The sequence below is a fragment of the Leptonychotes weddellii genome, chromosome 10 (genome assembly GCF_054177405.1).
Source record: "Leptonychotes weddellii isolate Sample4059 chromosome 10, ASM5417740v2, whole genome shotgun sequence".
NCBI classification, from domain to species: Eukaryota; Metazoa; Chordata; class Mammalia; order Carnivora; family Phocidae; genus Leptonychotes; species Leptonychotes weddellii.
The window spans coordinates 42,062,473-42,083,401 of NC_138378.1; the positions used below are offsets into that span (position 1 = coordinate 42,062,473).

The following is a 20,929-nucleotide window of genomic DNA, read 5'->3' on the forward strand; positions in this document are numbered from 1 at the left end:
CGCCCGCGGGACGCCCGCTCCTTCCCAGTGCCGGCCGGCGTCGTATACCCTCCCCTTCTCCGAGTGCGGACACCGCCCGGAACTGCGCGTAGCACACGGACTACAGGAGCCACGGGAGACAAACCGAGACGGACCCAAATGTAACCACGCACCCCTCCCCCGCCCACGTGACCTTCTGGGGCTGGCCCGGCTCCGCCCCCCGCCGCGCCAAGAACAGACGCGGAGCCGCCTTCGCGGTCTTCTGCGCAGGCGCAGACCTTGACTCGCGGCTGGTGACGCAATCCTGCGCGGACTCGGGCCCCGAGCGTACGTCTAATCACGTAACCCTGCCCGAACGGCCGCCGCAGTCGGACGTGCGCGCGCAGCCCCGACCCCCAGCCACGGGAGGGGGCGGGCCGTCTGGGGGCGGGGCGGGCCCCGCGGCGGCCAATCGGCGGCGCCCGCGCTGTTGTCCCGCCCCGCCCAGCCGGCCGTCGGTCCCCGGGGGCCTCGTCCGGTGGACGCGCGGTAGCGGCGGCGGCTACGCCGGCTGGGAGGTGAGTGTGTGGCCCGCGGGCCGTCCGGGCTTCTCGCCGCAGCCGCTGCCTCCCGACTTGTCCGGGCGTGGCGAGCGGGCCGGCCGCGCGTGCCTTTGAGGAGAAGCGGCGGGCCTTGGGGGCGCAGGAGTCAGGGGCGGCCCGGGGTCGGAGGTCCAGGCCCAATCACGCGGGCGCCGTGGATGCCCGCGGCCCAGCAGGCACCGGAGCCGTTTGCAGAGGGGCGTGTGTCCCTCTAAAGTGTGCGGGTCAGAGGGGCCGAGGGGGCGGGGGCGTGCGCCGTCGGAGCGCGATGCGGACCCGGACGCGGCCGGGCGGGAGCGCCGCACCCTCCTTAGTGCGGAGGAGCGGCGGAGAACGGCCGGCGGGAGGGAGATGCTCGGGGACGGAGGTGCGGCCGAGCGCCAGCCAATTACAGTGGGAGATGCAGCTGTCACCCAGGCCAGAGGATTCTTGTCGCCATGATCACTGCCTTTCCTTCCTGTGCTCAGACAGGATGGGAAATCATGCTCAGAAACCACTTTATTGATTGACTCAGAAATCGCTGTCAGGCCGCCTGTAGGTTCGCACGTCTGCTTAAGGGCCCGGTTGGCAGAGGTTTGGGGAAGTGGAGGGCTGCTGGTGAGGATGGACAGCAGGTTGAGCAAGCCCTCTGCAGCCATTTCTCCGAGGCTGGGGCTGGAATCAGTGACAGTCCTTGGCGTAGTGTACCGCCCCTCCCCCGCCTCACCCATCTGAGCTTGGTGGGTCTTTAGAGTTGACTGTGGAGTCTTCTTCCGGTGACTGCTCAGGTCTCCTGGATGTTCTTGTTACAGTTGAACTCTCAGAGGACAGTCTTTTTTCATGTTTGGGGGTGGCTGGTGGTTGTAGGAAGCCAGCTGTAGCCCCAGGTACTGGAAACAGTATCACTGGTGGGACTGGAGAACTGGGTAGAGGTGAGGCTCGTTTTCCAGGGAAGATGAAGACAAGTTCTGCCCTAGACATGTTGAATCTGAGGCAACATCTAAGATCTGGCTGAAGGGGGATAGAAGGAGGACAGGTACTTTGGACGGGTGGTGGAGATTTAGAACTAAAACGTACTGTGAAAAGGGAGGTAGATTCTAGAGCATAAGGTTGGGTGCATCTTGAGAAAGTACCTAGTCAGGGAGTCTGAGGAAAGAGTAGCTCCATTAAAGCAGAAGTGACCCATGCTGGTGTGGGGTGCCACGGAAGCCAGGGGGAGGAGACCTTGGAGTGGGGAGTGCAGTCTGCAGTGTCCACAGACGTGGAAAGATCTAGGGAGGAAAAGCAGCTCTTTGCATTTGGCACTGCTGAGGTGAGGGGCATGCTGAGCAGTTTCAGTGTGAGTCCAGAGTCCCACCAGGCCCAGGCTCAAGTGCCAGCCCGACCACTTACTGTTACCTTGTTAGTTCCTCTTCTGTGAAATGGGGATGGTAACAGCGACAGTGGCACCTAGGCCTGGTGTATGGGAAGCCAGTAGCAAGTAGCTTACAAGCCTCAGGTGAGGCTGTAAGCACTTGGCATGTTTGTACTCACTGGAGCCTTGTGGGCTCTGGCAGTTTTCTACAAAGGAGCAGACTCTGGTTCAGAGAAACTAAGTTACTTGCTCAGGGTAGCACAGCTCGTGAAATTATTCTCATAGAGTAGCGGTAATTCACTTATGAGGTGTTTAGGGGTGCTGGAAATGGCCGTGGATTGTGGACTACTTTTTTATGAAGTTTTCCTCATGGAAAGTAGTTATTTATTTAGTTGGTTGTTTTCATTTCTTTTTTCCTTTTTTTTAAAAGAAATTTATTTTTGTCAGAGAGAGAGAGAGCCCGTGCGCACAAGCAGGGAGAGCGGCAGGCAGAGGGAGAGGCAGGCTCCCTGCTGAGCAAGGAGCCCGATGCGAGACTCGATCCCAGGACCCTGGGATCATGACCTGAGCTGAAGGCAGACACCTAACCGACTGAGCCACCCAGGCATCCCAAGTTGGTTGTTTTCTTTCTTTCTTATTTTATTTTATTTTATCTTATTTTATCATATTTTATTTTATTTCTTTATGAGAGAGAGAGCACGGGGAGGAGCAGAGGGAGAGGGAGAAGCAGGCTCCCGGCTGAGCAGAGAGCCCGATGCGGGATTCGATTCCAGGACCCTGGGATCATGACCTGAGCCGAAGGCAGTCAACTTACTGAGCCACCCAGGCACCCCAAATTGGTTGTTTTCAAAGGCAGACATGATTCTCTAAGGTTTGGTGGACACGTGTTTTGTTTTAATTATTTGGTTTCCTGGTCAAAGAGCTAGAGATTATTATTGCTGTAAGTTCTGTTACGGTTTTGAGGTCTGTGTCTGTAAGCAAGTTAGAAAATGACTTAGATAAGCAATTACTGCTGTACTATATTTCATTAAGCGTCACTTTGGTCAATTATGTTTATCATTGGGAGAAACCCTAGTAATATTTTTTTTGTGTGTGCAAACATTATCTTAATGAGGGGGCATTAGGACTTCACTTTAGAACCCTCTAAGAAGTGGTGTGATTTATATCTTTAGCTGAGGAAAGCTACGTTTTGGCTGTTAATCAGTTTATATCCTCTAGAGAACTGAAATAATCCTAATTTTTAATCCTTTCACTTCAGTGTTTGCTCAGGCTTGAATAATTCTTGTTTCTGTTTTCAGAGCTGTTATTAGAAAGAAGAAACATGGAAAGTGGCGCAGTTCTGCTGGAATCCAAATCCTCACCGTTCAACCTTCTGCATGAAATGCATCAACTACGCCTTCTCGGTCACCTGTGTGATGTGACTGTCAGTGTGGAGTACCAGGGCGTCCGCGAAGAGTTCATGGCTCATAAGGCGGTGCTGGCAGCCACCAGCAAGTTTTTTAAGGAGATGTTCCTTAATGAGAAGACTGTGGATGGTACGAGGACTAACGTCTACCTAAATGAAGTGCAAGTCGTTGACTTTGCCTCGTTTCTCGAGTTTGTGTACACTGCAAAGGTACAGGTAGAAGAAGATCGGGTGCAGCGAATGCTGGAAATGGCTGAGAAACTAAAATGTCTGGACTTATCGGAAACTTGTTTTCAGTTGAAGAAACAGATGTTAGAGTCTGTACTTCTGGAGTTGCAGAACTTCTCTGAGTCTCAGGAGGCAGAAGGGAGCAGTGGCTCCCAAGCTGCTGTTGCTCGCAACCCCAGGGCAAGTCCCCCCGGGGACAGTCCTCTCCCTAATGGCCTCGGGGATTCCTCAGATCCCCTAGTGGAGACAATCAGCAATGGCGTGTTGCCAGATGTGCCCCCGAGGAAGTCCAAGGAGAAGCCAGACAAGAAAAAAGAGGCAGTCAAGCCTCCCTACCCGAAAATCAGAAGGGCCAGCGGAAGGCTGGCTGGAAGAAAGGTGTTTGTGGAAATCCCTAAAAAGAAATACACGAGAAGGCTGCGGGAGCAGCAGAAAAGTGCCGAGGACGACATGGGGGACACCCGCGGCCCCCAGGACCCCGACCCGGAGGCCGTGGGAGCAGAGATGGAGCCCGTCCCGAAACGTGAGGAGCGCGGCGTGGGGGTGGGGGTGGAGGCGGCACAGGTGCTGCCGAAAGCAGGCGGCAGGGAGGACGCAGGCCGCGGGGAGGGGGAGGACGACGACGACGAGGACGAGGAGGGCGAGAAGAGGAAGAGCAACTTCAAGTGCACTATCTGTGAAAAAGCCTTTCTGTACGAGAAGAGCTTCCTGAAGCACATCCGGCACCACCACGGGGTGGCCACCGAGGTGGTGCATCGCTGCGACACGTGCGGCCAGACCTTTGCCAACCGCTGCAACCTCAAGAGCCACCAGCGCCACGTGCACAGCAGCGAGCGCCACTTCCCGTGCGAGCTGTGCGGCAAGAAGTTCAAGAGGAAGAAGGACGTCAAGCGGCACGTGGTGCAGGTGCACGAGGGCGGTGGCGAGCGGCACCAGTGCCAGCAGTGTGGAAAGGGCCTGAGCTCCAAGACGGCGCTGCGGCTGCACGAGCGGACGCACACGGGCCACAAGCCGTATGGCTGCACCGAGTGCGAGGCCAAGTTCTCGCAGCCCTCGGCGCTGAAGACCCACATGAGGTAGGGCCGCGGCCGCCGGGCCGGAGCCGCTGCGAGGCTGCTCTTTGCCCGCCATGCGGCCTGTTTGTGTGCTGGGGCTGGGGGTGCGGAGAGATGGAGGTCGTTCTAGGGTTTGACCCGCGTGGCTGTGTCTGCAGACGTTCCACTTCGTAATTTGTGCCCTCTAGAAATGGGGGGCGGGGCTGCTTTGGGACGTCTGTGAATTCTCTTCTCCACTCAGCCTTCCTACAGGCCCCAGGCTGATGGCCGTCCCCCTCACCCTGTGCCCAGTGCCAGCGCAGAAGCCTGGACACGGAACCCAGGCCCTGCCTGTCTTGTCGCACGGCCACTGCAGGCCAGGCTCTCCCGATCCCAGAGCAGCCTCTGGAGCTTACGGTGCCCGCCATGCTTATGCTTGAGGGCCGTTCGGGCTAATGACCATCATTGCTGTTTTCCTGACTCTTCATTGAGAACTTGGGCCTGTGACCAGCTGGGTCCCACGGTCCCATTAAAGACCTCCGTGAGAGGACGTTTAGGGCTTTAGGACACTCCTCTGGTCGTAGGTGTTCGTTCTCGGGGCTTGGAAAGTGCCATTGGTTAGTCTAACCGCCAGAATCAGGACAGTGTTTTCTGTTCATAATTTTTGAACTGTAGGTGGGGTACACCAGTTTTTAAATAGGTTTCCTTCCAGTGCTGACTGTTCATGCTTGAAATCCAGACAAGCAGTTTCTCCTCTATTGTAGACCTGCCATCAGGCTGGGGCGTCTTTGGGGTGGTAGCATGGCGTTCATTGTCTTTTTACTCTGTGATCAGTTAAAACCTTGGCGTAGGAAGTGCGCAGTGAGTCGTGGTTGATGGCTGCTTCGTACTGGTTGTGAAACTCAAATGCTGGTGCATGCTCCTCAGAAACCAGCTTTCCTCAGCATTTTGAAACTGTTCTTTCTGGACTGGTCACGTCGTCTTAGGAATTGACGATAATGTTTTTGATCACACGGTGCTTGGTCAGCCGTAGTCCCCAGGCTGTCTGTGGTCGATCACTCTGATGAGGAAGCTTTGCAAATACTGCACGGTACTATTCAGTGGTAAAGAGAGCGAGCAAAGGCGAGTGTCTGCTGGCCAGGGCCGTGCAGCGCCCCCCGCCCGGCCGGCCTCCCGCAGAAACGGACTTGGGGATGGAGGTCGTGGGCCTGTGTATTTCCACTTCAGCCGTTCCCATTCGGTCTCTTGGAATAACCGTCTTTGCAGGCTAGCGTGGAAATTGTATTGCAAAGTGAGCTTTGAGATACATCCTAAGTTATCATCTGAATGTTGTACTTTCAGAATTCATACAGGGGAAAAACCTTTTGTCTGTGATGAATGTGGTGCAAGATTCACTCAGAACCACATGCTGATTTATCATAAAAGGTGTCACACAGGTAAATACTCAATGCTGTTGTGCTTGAATGTCTTTCTAGCTGTAGAAGAAACTGCCATTTAATATAGAAGCTGGCATCTACCAAAGTGGTGCAGGCTAAGGCCGTGATATAGCTTTTCCATCTCATAAGTGAGCAAGAACGACCAGCTCACACATGCCCGGGGCTCCGGTGCTGGCGTGCTCGTGGCGGAGGCCTGTGCACACTGGGCGCTGGGAGCCGGCATGCGAGTCTGATGTATCCAGAGGTGTGAAACAGCTCCTCTGTTCTAGCCCCAGATTCCATTTCCAGGAATCTGCCTTAAAGAAGTTGTTCAAAATATGGGAAAAGCTATAGGCTGTCATCCCCCTTCTTGCTCTCCCTAATAACAGAGCATTGAAACAGCCTGATTGTCCAAACCACAAGGAAGTGGTCCAGTAAACTGGTAAATCCATCCCTTCCCGGCGCCCGATGGGGCCACTCCCAGGGCTCTGAACGTTAGGAAAAACACCTGTGCTTGGATGTGGACTGGAAAATGCACAATTATGCAGACAGCTAATCCCAGCTGCATTGAAAACCTGCACATAAAAGACTGGATGAAAATAAATTGCTATATGTTTGAGGTGGTGGGATTATCTCATTTCTATTTTTCAAAATTTTGCGATGTGATTTTATTACGTGAGGGAGAAAATTTAAGTTGACTTTATTCAAATTCAGCACAGCGATGCTGAGGTTTAGAACCTTGTATAGGATACAGAGTCTAACTGTTGTACACTGCTATTATCATACTAACCCAGTTCTTTCTTGCTTGCATTTTAAAATTTGTATCTCTAAACACTGCCATGTGAGCCTCAAGTTCAAATGCAGGCGAGGCAGAGCTGAGGCATTTAATGATGGGAATTACTGAGACTCTAAAATGAGAATTGGTGCCTAATGGAAGATTGGGGGTGGAGGTGAGGTCAGGTCAGACCGAAGCATTAAGCGAGAACCAGTCATTTTATGAAAATATTAATGTACTCAGGTTCTGTTAACGCCAGTATTTTTATTTTGATGTTTGTAAAGTCAGGGGTACACCTAATAATCGGATGAGTCGGATTTGTGGGATTAAAAGACTCAAGCTATACAACATGAAGTGGGAACATTTTTCTCCTATTCTGTAACCCAGCCCAGGTTGATTGGAGTTGCTGCCCCAGAGCAGCCGTGCATACGTGTCCAAGTAAAAACTTCCTCTCCTCCCAAGGGACTTTTGCCCCGATAAAGTGCCACATGAATGCTGCTTTGAAAAATCCAACAATTCCCCCAAACAGGTTGTAAGGTTAATTTCTTGTTTGCAATGACTAAGTTTCCAAAATGTGGGCTGACTGAATGATCTAATTCTAGGCTATGGGATTCCCAAGGCCATTTTACCTGAACTTTGAGGAAGTAGCAGGCATCTTACACGAATAGATGTTTTAGGACAGTTTTAACTAGAAGCTGTCACGTGCTGCCCAGCACGGTGCTTCTGAGTTCATCTGTGTTCTAGAGTGTGGGCCAGCTTGTCAGGTGTTCTGGTGCCTTATCGTTTCTAACTTTCCGTCTCATCTTTTCGTGTAGGTGAAAGACCTTTTATGTGTGAAACATGTGGCAAGAGTTTTGCTTCTAAGGAGTATTTAAAACATCACAATAGAATCCATACTGGATCCAAACCCTTTAAATGTGAAGTTTGTTTCAGGACTTTTGCCCAGCGGAATTCGCTCTACCAGCACATTAAAGTCCATACAGGTATGGCTGGCTTGTCATCAGGGAAGGGAGTTCAGTGTGGCAAGGATAATGTCCCAAAAGTTTTTGATTTACTAGAAAACTGTTTGGAATTTAGCGTTGTTTTGTGTGTCATAATAGCATTTTTAAATTTCTGAGTTTCTAGTTTCTGGCCCTGACAAACTGGAAAGGTATGAGTGTTTGGATGTGGATATGCGGACATTTTTAACATTTTCAGATTAGAAGTCAGGGTAATGGTCTATACATATTCATGTACACACACACACAAATCCAGTTATTATGGGACTTGGAATTTTATATTCCGTTACTGCGGAAAACAGGTGAACTTCTGTAGACGTAGTACCAGCTTTTGGCTTTGGCCCTTTTTGGGTGGAGACCATAAATCCTGGTATTAGAGGGATAGATTTGTACCTGTCAGTTGACTCTCGAGTCGTTCCCAGCATAGTCTCCCTGCTGCTGCTTGCCATTGGGCCCCAGCAGCATGACTGCAGAGCATTTCAGAACTCAGCACAGTAGGCTGGGGAGACCAACCAGTGGCTTTCTTCCCTTCCCATCTCAGGGGAACGTCCTTATTGCTGTGATCAGTGTGGGAAGCAGTTCACCCAGCTCAACGCTCTCCAGCGTCACCATCGCATCCACACGGGGGAGAAGCCATTCATGTGTAACGCGTGCGGGCGGACATTCACCGACAAGTCCACCCTCCGGCGGCATACCTCGGTAAGCAGTGGCGCGGCTTCCGCGGGGCCTGTCGCTAGTCCCCAGGTACACGTAATCTAGACAGTCAGAAATGCCGGCCATCATTCCATACGGTGGTCGTCGAAGATAGTGGGCTTTTCCTTTTCAGGTTTTCCCTGCAGGGAGTACATTCCCAGTGTGAACGGAGAACCGAGTCTCAGGGCCCCAAAGGCACAATCTGTGATAAGTGAGATTTGGCCATTAGTGAAAGGGTATTTTGCTACGGTGGAAACTAAATTTAAGTTGAAAAGAGACCATTGTTTTGAAAGATGCACTTGTTCAGAGACACGTTGTGACTTCTGTTTTGTGTTTGATTTGTAGATACATGATAAGAATACTCCATGGAAGTCTTTCCTTGTTATTGTAGATGGCTCACCCAAGAATGATGACGCGCACAAGACTGAGCAGCCGGATGAAGAATATACGCCATCCAAACTTTCAGATAAATTGCTGTCTTTTGCAGAAAATAGTCATTTTCACAACCTCGCCACAGTCCAAGGCACTGTACCCACGGTGCACGAGAACAGTTCTGCAGACACGGCCTGCAAGTCGGACGATTGCGTGGTGTCTCAGGACACGCTGCTGGCCACCACCATCAGTGAGCTTAGCGAGCTGACTCCGCAGACAGACCCGATGCCCGCACAGCTTCACTCGCTGACTGACATGGAATGAGAGCTTAATTACCTGCCAAGCAGATCCTACGCTGCGTCTCCGCGTGTGTGATTGCTGTATGCAGGTTAATGTCAGGGGCTAAGGCGAAGAACTATCTGTGGGCAGAGTGAGCAAGAATACCTTCTGCACATTTTCCTGAATCTCTGCTAACTTGCACGTCTTTATCAAAGCATTTTTAGAGCTTCCCCTTAAAAATCCCAGTCTGCATGATCTCAGCTACGCTTGATCGACAAACAAGGCAGTTAACATGATCTCACTGGATCCTGGTGCAGGTTATATGCATAATGCTTGTCCTGATGTGTAGGAAGTTTGGACAACTACGTAACTGTAGAATACAGAGCCCTGGCCCAGCTCATGAAGTTACTGTTAGTGATCTTCCTGGTCTCTCAGCCTGCCTTACCCTTCTGCGTGGGTTTAGTTCTCTGATAATTTTAAGCTATTTTTCTAGCAAGCTGAAATAAAACTGGGACCATGTATTTTCAGCTCTTTCCTGTTGAACAGAAGCAAGTCCGTTTTGCTCTGGAGACCCTTGAGTTGTACTGAAGAAATGGATGGTTGCATTCATTCCCCTCCACCTCCTGTCTGTAGGTACTAAAAAAGGAATGACAAATTGAACACTTGAAAAATGGCTTCGTATAATCTGTACTCAGAGCACATTCACAGCTAGGAAGTTGGCCATAGAATAACTGCTGAAATGAAGTGTGGCTGTTGGGTTTCATTCCTAAAGTCTGATTAGGTAAAAGCTGTCCTACCAAAGATTCTAGCAGCAAATGGTGTAGTAGGTTTTGCAGAGGTGTGAAAGTGAAGTAAGAGGCTTTAGAACACTTGAAACACTGTGGAGTCCTTTTATTCACCAGTAGCAATGAGGTGATCTGGCAAATCTTAGAACACAGAGTGTTAGTATTTTTGGCTGGGTTTTCCTGACTTTGTGATTTTCAGAAACCTAGAATTTCTCATTTACGTATCAAGAGCTTGAAACAGGCAAGTAATTCCCACACATTTGTTTCCTTGGGAACATGTGAGCATAGAAGCAGAAGGGACCAAAAGCCTTGGAGTGTCTTTGATTACGCCTTAAGAGTGGATTGTGAAGAACCAGGAACTTTGTCTTCAGTGCTCCGCTGGCCGCCTGCTTAAAATGAATTTGCAGTGAAGTTAATTCTGCTGTATTTGCTAAGCCTGATTCTTGGTTCCAGTGGCTTGGGTGTGTTGCCGCATGCTAAGTGCTTTGACTCACATGTAACCCTAAACATAATAATTTAAAGAGAGAACCCCGAAGAATTCTTTTGTTCACTAGTTGCTCTTTTTCTTACGTTTTAATTTATTAAACTGGCTGTGAAAACGTTCACTTTCTGAGAGGTACTTTATCCTAAGTTCCAGGATGAAGACATAGTTGCACTATGCCAGAAAGTAATGTGGGAAGACTCTCCTGAAATGCTTATTTTGTTCTAACTTATAACATGTTAAGTAAATACGGAAGCCACTCTAAGATGTTTTAGAGGTGCTGATAACATGTTTCACACTTGCTCTTGAAGATGGCAGTACTGATTTTTCAATGATGACAGCATATCCTGGTTGTGTTTACAGAACAACAAAACTATCACACAACCATTTTACTTTTGGTAAGAGAATGAGCCTGCCCAGCTGATGTACTGTTTCATGGAATAAAGTCATCTTAATGAGAAGGAATTTAAATAATAGATTATTTTGTTACCTACTGGAAGAATTTTTGTCTTGAATTTTTCTTTAGAAATTCTACAAAAAATCGTTTAATGTGTTAATAAATGTTTGCTTTCTAAAAAGTTTGGCAGGTCTACGGTTTATTTCCACTGTTAGAATCTAGGCTCTGTAGAAATAAGATTCTTTTTCTTTTTTTTTTTAGATTTTATTTATTTGAGAGAGAGACAGCGAGAGAGGGAACACAAGCAGGGGGAGTGGGAGAGCGAGAAGCAGGCTTCCTGCCGAGTAGGGAGCCCGATATGGGACTCGATCCCAGGACCCTGGGATCATGACCTGAGCGGAAGGCAGACGCTTAACCGACTGAGCCACCCGGGCGCCCCTAGAAATAAGATTCTTAATTGGAACAAGTGTAATTCTCTTCCATTTCATGGGTAATGAAATGTAAAATCAGGATCTGTAGTCCTAGGATTGTCTCCATAACTGCCTGGACTGCGTAATGACTCCACAGACGTGAAAGCCTGGTGGTGAGGGATGCTGGCCTCTGCCTGCAGGGGTAGTATGCCGTGTAGTTGGTGCTGGGGCGGCCGCCGAAAGGCCTCTTCAGTGATGTAGCAGTCTCCGTCACGGGCATGTCTCCAACTAGACCCATTTCTCTGTCCTTCCCAGGAGGGTAAGACTGCGCCTGAGAGCGGAGAAATGCAAAAACCCTGCAGAAGACCCAGCACAGAGGGATTTGTGGGTGTCGTGATTCCTCCTAATGCAAGTACAGAAAGCAAGGCTGGCCTCTGAGTATGTGGGTCCCAAAAGCGTAATCAGAAAGTGCCCAGGGTGCGGGTGCTGCTCCTCCCAGAGCATCATGAAAGGTGACTGCGGGGTGATTTTAGTGCCTTCCAAACATTTTGTGGGAAATGCTCTCAGCACAAAGTCCAAAGCATTCTGCCACCTTGGATTTTACCAAAATTTGTTGTACAGAATTTGAAGAAGAAAGCCATGTTGTGGTGGAGGTGGCTAGGGAAGACGTTTATACTTTAATAGAAATGTGGTTTTGCTGTAGGTTATAATCCAAACCAACAAATTTGGGTGTAAGTTTTAATTCTAACCTGTTCAGTTTTACACCTTGCCACACCAGGGACATTTTTTGAGACCAAATGTGTGCTTGTCTCTAACTAAACTTGATGGTGTTCATGTTACTTGAAGTAACAATATTGTTTCAATGGGGAGTATGGGGCCTGGGGCACTCATGCAAAGGGTCATTTGTTCACTTGCTGCAAATAACCAGGCAGGCTACAAACGTGGCTCAGAGGGCCATCTGGCATATCATCTAGTTGAGCCCCAGAAATCATCCACTCACTTCTGCCAATCTGTACAGGGACCCTTTACCACGGCTGGCAAAGCCAGGGTTTTTAAAACACCATGGTGGCTTCCATTAGGAAAAGATTCTGAGAAGAGACATCTGAATGAGAACTAAATGAGAATGATAACTTCTCAGAATGCCTAGACTGGAACAGCCTGTTCTACCACTCATTTTTTAAACTTGCTTTGAATTATCTTTAAGTTGTTGTGAATATATTGATGGACCTGACCACTGTTCTCTGAGGGGAGGAGCCGGCCCGTAAGAGCTCCTGCCCCCAACCACATCCTCCTCCTCCCCAGAACTTGAGGCCCGAATGGCCTGTGGCTCGACCTGCCCCAGGGGCGCATGTCGCCCCATACAGACATCCTGCAGAGTTACACGAACACCCACACTGTGAACAGACTTGAGGGGCTTCAGGGTTCCTCACCCCCCCACCTAACAGTCTTCTAGAAACCCTCCCTCCCTGCACCTGGCAGGTGACTGGGGCCTAAGGGATGCCAGCAAGAGTCCCTTGCCAGGGGTGGCCAGAAGGGATGACACCGTGCAACCCAGGGATTGCACCTACAGGCTGGAACCAAGGCTTCCTCATAAACCCTCTGCTGGCAGACCTGCTACAGTGCCCTGCATTTCCAAGTGATGGAGGTTTTGAGGTAGCCAAACTCATGTTTGGATGGATACTCAAAGAGCCTAGCGAATATTAATATCCATTGCCTTAAACCTTAATGGGAACAACTTAAAAGAAAGGAAGCTACTCTTGATTTGTGTAAATTTACATAGGAAAGACCCATCAAAATATTACTCATAATTTCCACTTTATTTTCTGTACAGGGTGACATAAAACATACTCTTTCTGCTAAGGTAGAGTGATCGTCACATGGTTAGTTTTCACAACATAATCCTCCACCCGAGAACACGAGGGAGGAGACCCCGCAGTGCCCGACACTGCACTTCGCAGGCGAGAGCCCGTTCCGGGCCACAGCTCCCGCTGCAGGCAGGTGGGTCGCAGGCGGCATGCTGTGCTGCCGGGCCCCCCGAAGGAGGCCACAGAGGTTTGCATTTGGACATTTTAAATGCACAGTATCAGAGAAAACAATAAATGGCATCACACACGGTCACAACTGTGCAAAAATACGGTTTTCAAATCATTAAATAAAAAAGGAACTCACACAAGCTATAAAAATGTTGCCACAAAAAGCAAAGCTTTCCTGTAAGAAATTTTAACTGACTCTATGAACTAACCCCAGATTTGCTAAAATACAAGAACCGGAACATAAATAGTCATTATATTTTATTCATAAAGAACATTCTGTAACTCCTGAAAACCTAACTCGGGCCTCTGAGTCATGGTACTACCCTATGTTAATGGGACATTTCAAAAGAAGGAAGTTCGGATAATGTTAATGGGACTTTTTCTTCTCATTTTCCTTTTATCTTCTGGCAGTTCTGTTCTAGCCATTACAATTATTTTTACTCTTTTCATTAAAAACAAATTCTTAACCCAGCCACTGATCCCAGTGTTTATTTCAAGACAAACAAGCAACTCTCCAACTGACATAACAAAATGGTACCAGTACTGTTTTTACAAACCCCACCTCTTTCTCAGACAGGGATCTGACAGGGGACCACGATGAAAGCTAAAGGAATTCCCTTAAGAGAAATCATTTGGTTCCTACTTTCAGTGGTCAGACCAGACGGTCCTTTTAACAAGTGAAAACAAACCTTGCACACTAGTGATGAAACAAGCAGGCTGGCAGGCTGGGATTTAAATGCTCTCCAGATGGGACAGACGTACAGCCTGAGGACACAGGCAACAAAAGCACCCCCCATGCCTCACTTTCACAAAAGTGCATTTGGCTGGTTGTGGAACAGATGAGGCACAGGAACCCACTCTCTGCTCTAATCATTTCTTTGTTAGAGAGTCTGACCGGAAGTGAAGTACCACCAAATGGGCTGCATTCCAAAGTAAGTGGTAGCCAGCTTTCTTCTAAGAATCCCAGAACTTTGAAGGGAGGAACATTCATCATATCCCAGGGTGCAAGGCCAGAGTGTTCACGTCTTCTGGTCTATTCGGCCCACACTGTGACATCTCTGACCTTCCTCCCCACCAGGCTCTGTCGGCACAGGTGGCCCTACATGCAGCCAGGAAATCCGCAGCCACCTGAGGGACAGCCTCCAATACCAGGCCCCAGCTGGCCCTTTCCAGCTACTTTCTTGCTACTTTCTCCTTCATCTCAGCCCGACCCGAGCACCATCCCCTTGCCTTCCTCCACACTCAGCCCATTTCGTGGCCACACTGTCTACTTCTGCCCAACAAAAGCCTATCAATCCCAGTGGAGGGACATCCAAAAATGAAAACATCCTTCAAATGCCAGTTTCCATCTGACCTAACATGGGAAATTTCATTATCTGTCTTTAATGACAGCTGCATAATTTAGAAAGACCCACAAGCTAGGACTGGCAAAAAATACATGTCAAACTTAAGTCAGTTAAGCATAAAAATACACATAGAGGAGATTCCGGAAACAAGACCATGTCTAAAGCACAGTATCTGCATGTAAGTTCATAAATCAATAAGCACATATTATGTACACCAAAACGACATACTAAATTCAAACATACAAGCCAAAACAATCCCATTAGCCGAGAGGAAAATCAATTCTCCCCAGAAGCTGGTTGCCCTTCTTCCCCAACTGGACACATAGTAAACCTCTGTACTGTATTTACCCCACCTAACCCATCACGTTCAATAAAAGGGTAAAATTAATGACACGCTCTCTCTGCGGCCTTGAAGAGGATTCACATGGTGGTGGTACACCAGCCACCGTCTCAACGTGGGTAAGTGTATGAATGTGAAAGTAAGCAAAAGGGACAGGCCAGTCAAATCACTTTTATGTGAATATAAAGGGTTCCACCTCAACTACAAGTGGAAACGATCTCCAGGAAAGGGAAAAACTGTTTTGTACAGATCTCTTGTGTGTGAAGGAGTACGAATCCATCAGACTCACCCTGACATTCGCCCACAAACATCAGCAAGCCCTGCCAGGAAGCTCCCTTTTCTCACAAAGTTAACTAAGTGATTCTGGCAGACCCCGGCTGTTCTGAATTTTCGCATGCATGTTAGCAAACACAACAATATAAAAAGCAAACAAATGGGTCACTAGCACCATCAAAAGAATCACAACAACAACAACAACAACCATTTTTAGGAAGTGAAGTCATAAAGCTCATTCCTAACAACCATCCCGAACTAAACATGTACACTTAGAGAATACATCCGGGTGTGAATTTACAGAAAATATGCAAAGCATCTATTACAATGATTAGGCTGGGTACTCCAGTCCAAGAAAATGACAAAAAAATACATGACAAAGTTGAACACGGGCTCTGCAAATATCAAAATAACAGGAAAAAGATTCTGAAGTAGTTCTCAGAAAACTCTGGGGGCTCTGACAAGCATGAAATAGCCCATCACACCCACAATATGCACAGGAGCTTCCAAGCCATCCGCTTCACGAAGACACAAACACAGGGAGCTTAAACACACAGATGGTTTGGCTCATGTGCAACAGAAGTAAGCCATTAAATGGGCATCCCATAAAGATCATGTGGCCCTAACATGAAACTAAAGAGGAGTCAGCTGCATGCCACAAAGACATAAATGTTCACTTCAGGTCCCCGTCTCCTTCTCCATCCCCTTGGATGGACTTTTTGATACGAAGCAACATGGTCGTGAGCCACTGATCTAAGCGAGATATTGAGTCAAATTCCTTCACCTAGTTTAAAAAAAGAGGAACAGGAATTAGTCTATGGAAATACAACCAAAACACAAAAAAACAACACCCCAAGCTGTTTAAACATTTCTAGTGATAATACTTCATTTAAATCATTCATTCTAGTCTAATAACTTTATTCATGAAAAATGGTTTGTTTAAATAATTCATTCCAGTTTATAACTCTCTTCATTAAAATGGTTTGTTTGTTCTGTGACTATCTGGATGGAGCTAGTGACAAGTTCCTGTGCTTTTTAAACCGCTCTGTGTGCTAACATGCTGAGCTCCTAACCACCTGTGTAACTGGAACAGCATACTTAATGTGACAAAGGAAACGAGACCCTGTGTAAGAAAGGAACATGGAAAATTCATAGTGTTCTAATATTCACTGAACATGAATCAACGTACTTGCAGAGACAGGATATGTGAAAGTGGAATCCCTTTAACTCATTTCAGTGCATTACCAGAAAGTGATATTTCAATAGGATGCAAATGGTTTGGTAGCCAAAGTAAAACGGGAAAACATTCTTTTCCACTACTGCTTCAAAGCCATGAGTAAATTAATGGAGGATACTAAGAAATCTGCTTGATTCTAAACATAAGATGGCAAATATGGGAAAACAGAAAACTAATGAGTATAAAAAAAAGTCTTCCATTTCTTTTATGCCAAGAATATAGCAAAACTCTCACTGTTTTTATATTTTAAGCTGTACTTAACTGATTTTACTTTATACTTATTTATGGATCAGATTATTTTCAAAAGAAAACATTCAAACAGCAAATTTTAACAGTATGTGATAGTCTCTTAAATTTGCCTCCCAGCTAAATTCAACATGGCTAATAGAATTAAGTAATTGTAAAGATTTGTGGGATATATAAAACATGACCTTTGGGAAATACAACTTAGGCATATTGGAAAAATGTTCAAATAAACGTTCAGCACTCATACAATGAAAAGATGTTTCTGTAGTTTAAGCTTCCAAGAATGTACTGTACCCCGAATGCATAACTTACTGCTTCAGTGTAAGCTTCACTGTTCTGTTCTTCATGAGCTTCTAGAAGTTTCTGGTAGCGTAAGTATGGAAAAATTAGTTTGGTAGGCTAAAAAGTTCCACCTATGAATAGATACTTTAAATACAGAAATAGCCTTAGTATCACATCAATTGACGTTGCCAAACATCTTACAGAATAGAGAAAATACTCAAATATAAGCCATGAATTATCCCAAATCAGGGACCTAGTTTTTGTGCTAACATTTCTGAGTTGCTTGGTTTAGAACACAATGCTTATGGCCTTGACTCTGCTGGCATCTGAAACCTATTCTACAAAAGCAGGAGAGTACCAGTGCTCCTCAAAGAATTAGAGTTTCACTTTAGACTTGATCCCACCTGACAGCAAAGGCTTTTTTTTCTTCTTCAAATTTGTGATGTTACTTACTTTCAGTAACTTACATTCCCTTGAATCAGTAAATGCTGGAAACATTTCCTCATATTTCTCAAGAGCAAGCTGAAAGAGAAAAGCCACTCATTAATGTCAAACTCACTGAATCAGGAAATAAAGCTCTTTCTATCTGAACATCTTATTACTTCAGTAAGATTTATCTGCAGCCTATTTAAATGTATAAGAAGTATGCTGTTAAACTCAACATCAAAATCAACACAGGAAACCCTATTCAATTTGAATTGCCAACTTCAGTTAAGAATAATTTCTAAACCAGTTTTTCTGAATTAGGTTGCTGTAGAGAGGACAACATGGACCAAATCTAATTTGTAAAAACTCACAGACCAGGTGTCTGTTTCCACCCACTACGTAAAGAAGCTCTTCCTTAACACTGTCCAGATTCCACATAAATCCCATTCAGACCTCTGCTTGAGTCTGGAGGGAAAGACGCCTTTCCTCTCAGCAGTTTTACTTCTGCTCTCCCAGAAGTTGGAGTTTGAAACAAAGGATGTTATTCCACTTTTATTGTCTCCTCTCTATGCCCCCTAATTTCTTTCTTTTTTTTTATTTTTTTATTTTATTTTTTATTTTTTTATATATTTTTTATTTATTTTGAGAGAGCTAGCACACAAGTGAGAGAGCACAAGCAGGGGGAAGGGCAGAGGGAGAAGCAGGCTCCCTGCCGAGCAGGGAGCCCGACATGGGGCTCGATCCCAGGACCCTGGGATCATGACCCGAGCCGAAGGCAGACACCCAACGACTGAGCCACCCAGGCGCCCCTCTTTCTTTTTTTTAAAGATAGATTTATTTATTTGAGAGAGAGAGCATGAGCAGGAGGGGCAGAGAATCTCCAGGAGACCCCCCGCTGAGCAGGGAACCTGACACAGGACCCTGAGATCACAACCTGAGCTGAGACTAAGAGTCCGATGCTTAACGAACCGTGCCACCCAGGGGCCCCAGCCCCCTAATTTCTTTAAAGCAAAACTACCAAAGGGAACGCAGCTAGCACTTCGGCAGCGGTTTCAAGATTACAGCTGGGATGCACAGCATAGTATTACTGTTATTATTATTATTATTATTAATGCATGCAGTTTGGTCTTACTATAACCAATATCACCCAACAAAGCATATCATGAATGACAGAGGGCCTGAGGCCTGTTCTCATGGTAAAGTGCAGCAGAAATTGGCGCTGCGGGACTCTTACCTTGGCATTCAGTTCATCTACTATGAAGTGACAGAGGGCTGCTTTAAAGAAGTAGTCCTTTGCACTGTACTTCAACAAAGGATTATCCATGGTGTTTGCCCCAACCTAGGCACAGAAAGCAGATTTAGATTTCAAAGGTTTGCCTTCTTGTAGTAGACAAACTGATCCTCATCTGCACTTTAGAAAATACTTGTGTATCTTACATCAGTTTAGCTATGAATATATTCTTTTAACCCAGTATCACACACTAGACAAGAAACAATATTTAATATATAAGTGTTAACCTGTTAAAAATGCCCCAGAAAACTTCTACTTCTACTTCCAGGAAGATGGAATAGACATTATTTTTCTCTATCCCTCCTGCTAAGAGCAACTGAAAGCCCTAGTCATTTTATATAAAACCAACACAAGGAGACTGAAAAGTGGAGACAAGACAGCAGACCAGCTAGGGACCTTGAGACACACAGAAAACACAGCAGGGGTTCTCTGGGTTTTCTTTTTCTTTCACATATCCCTAACTTGGAACAGAAAAAGCCAGCTGAAGGACCTGGAAAAGGGCAGCCTAGCAAGAAAGAAAAGTTTAGGTAATTACTGCTCTACTCCAGCCAAACACCACAGAACACTATGGCCCCACCCCTACTCACTTCAGTAAAGGCCCTAGATAGAACTGAGATGTCAATGCTTTTGAGATGCAATTGTGGAGGAACCCCAAATCCCTGCCAAGGTAGCTTCACAAAGGCCCAGAAGGGAGCCATGCCTTCATCCCTGTCAGCTCGTAATGGCCCACCCTCCTCCATCCCTGCTGTGAGGCAATGGAGACCATGTGGGGAGCCTGGGTCTCTCCTCTACCCAGCAGGAATGAGGTATCATCCCTCATCTCCCAGCAGTTGTGGTTTCAGAAGAGGCCTAGTGGAGGATTAAGACTTCTATCACCACGCAGTAGTAATGAGAACAATCCCAATGTGGTGTTGGTGGAGGGCAAGAAAGGGTGGGAATGGCCGCCTCTGCCCAGCAGTGAAGCAACACACGCCCCTTCTGCTGCCAGAGTAGGGTCACAGGAAACCAGCTGAAAGAGGTTTATTTATTTATTTTAAGGAAAGAGAGAGCATGAGCAGGACAGGCAGAAGGAGAGGGAGAGAGAATCTCAAGCAGACTCCATGCTGAGCGCAGAGCCTGGCACAGGACTCGATCTCACGACCATAAGATCATGACCTGAGCCAAAACCAAGAGTTGGACGCTTAACTGACTGCGCCCCCCAAGCCCTCCTGAGAGAAGGTTTAAATATGATCCAGTCCAGTTGTCACTAAGGAAGGAGATCTTAAGCTGAATGAAAAACAATAACCAACAGATGATAGCTCTGAGGTGACAGAAATGTTAAGATTATCCAACAAAGATTTTTAAAGGAGCCCTCAAAAAAATGCTTCAACAAGCAATTACAAAAATGCTTAAAACTAAAGAAAAAACAGAAAGCATCAACAAAGAAAAAAGAAATTTCCAGCAAAAAACCCCCCTAAGATATAAAGAAGAAACAAATGGAAATTTCAGAACTGAAAAACACAATAACTTCACAAAAAGTGGATGGGTTCAACAGCAGAATAGACAGGAGAGGAAAGAATCAGTGAACTGATGACGGAACATTAGAAATTACTCAGTGTGAATAAAAGAGAGGAGAAAACAGACTGAAAAAAAAAAAACAAAAAAACAAACAGAGCATCAGGGACCTATAGGACTATAAAATAAGGTCTAACACTTAGGTTGTCTAAGTCCTGGGAGGGGAGGACAGAGAGAAGGGCTGAAAAAGTACTTTAAGGAATAATGGCTGAAAACTTCCTAAATTTGGCAAGAAACATAAACCTACAGATTCAAGAAGTTTAGTGAAACCCAAACAGGATAAAAGCAAAGACACCCAAGCCAAGCCACATAAACTTCTGAAAAACTGAAGCTAAGGAAAAAACTTTAAAAGTGGCCAGAAAAAAAAAAATACCTTATCTACAGGAGAAAAATAACTTGAATGAAAGCGGACTTCTCATTAGAAACCACAAAGGCCCTAAGTGGCGCATTTTTCAAGTGGTAAAAGGAAAGAATTATCAACCCAGAACTATATGCCCTGGGAAAACATGCTTCAGGAATGAAGGGGAAATCAAAACATTCCCAGATGAAGGAACCCAGAGAATTTGTCACCAGTAAAACCTACCCTAAAAGAATGGCAAAAGGATGTTCTCTAAATGCAAAGGACACAATGAAAGAAGTAATCTTGAAACATCAGAAGAAAGAAAGAACACAATAAGTAAAATATGAATAAATACAATGGGCTTTTCTTCTCCTCTTGAGTTTTCTAATATGTTGG

The 20,929-nt window shown here is 46.5% G+C and overlaps 2 protein-coding genes across 6 annotated transcripts in view; one reads left to right on the plus strand and one right to left on the minus strand.

The window, feature by feature from the left end:
* The first annotated feature begins 379 nt into the window (after positions 1-379).
* Positions 380-10,940, plus strand: GZF1 (GDNF inducible zinc finger protein 1). 4 transcript variants are annotated; one of them, XM_081833267.1, is made up of 6 exons: positions 380-536; positions 3,192-4,602; positions 5,902-5,996; positions 7,566-7,733; positions 8,290-8,447; positions 8,787-10,940. In XM_081833267.1, exons 2-6 carry the CDS (start codon positions 3,215-3,217, stop codon positions 9,135-9,137), a joined length of 2,160 nt encoding a protein of 719 aa, XP_081689393.1. In that variant the 5' UTR covers positions 380-536; positions 3,192-3,214; the 3' UTR covers positions 9,138-10,940. The 4 variants fall into 4 exon arrangements, with proteins under 4 accessions (XP_081689393.1, XP_081689397.1, XP_081689395.1 ...); XM_081833271.1 differs by having other exon boundaries at positions 8,833-10,940; XM_081833269.1 differs by lacking the exon at positions 380-536 and adding an exon at positions 970-1,094.
* Positions 10,941-12,963: 2,023 nt separating this feature from the next.
* Positions 12,964-20,929, minus strand: part of NAPB (NSF attachment protein beta) — a 42,755-nt gene continuing 34,789 nt past the window's right edge. For both annotated transcript variants that reach the window (XM_081833272.1, XM_081833273.1), the window contains 4 exons: positions 18,583-18,687; positions 17,376-17,444; positions 16,953-17,003; positions 12,964-15,941 (listed from right to left, as the gene is read on the minus strand). In XM_081833272.1, coding sequence (XP_081689398.1) covers positions 15,831-15,941; positions 16,953-17,003; positions 17,376-17,444; positions 18,583-18,687 — 336 coding nt within the window. In that variant the 3' untranslated portion in view covers positions 12,964-15,830. The remainder of the gene's footprint in view (positions 15,942-16,952; positions 17,004-17,375; positions 17,445-18,582; positions 18,688-20,929) is intronic.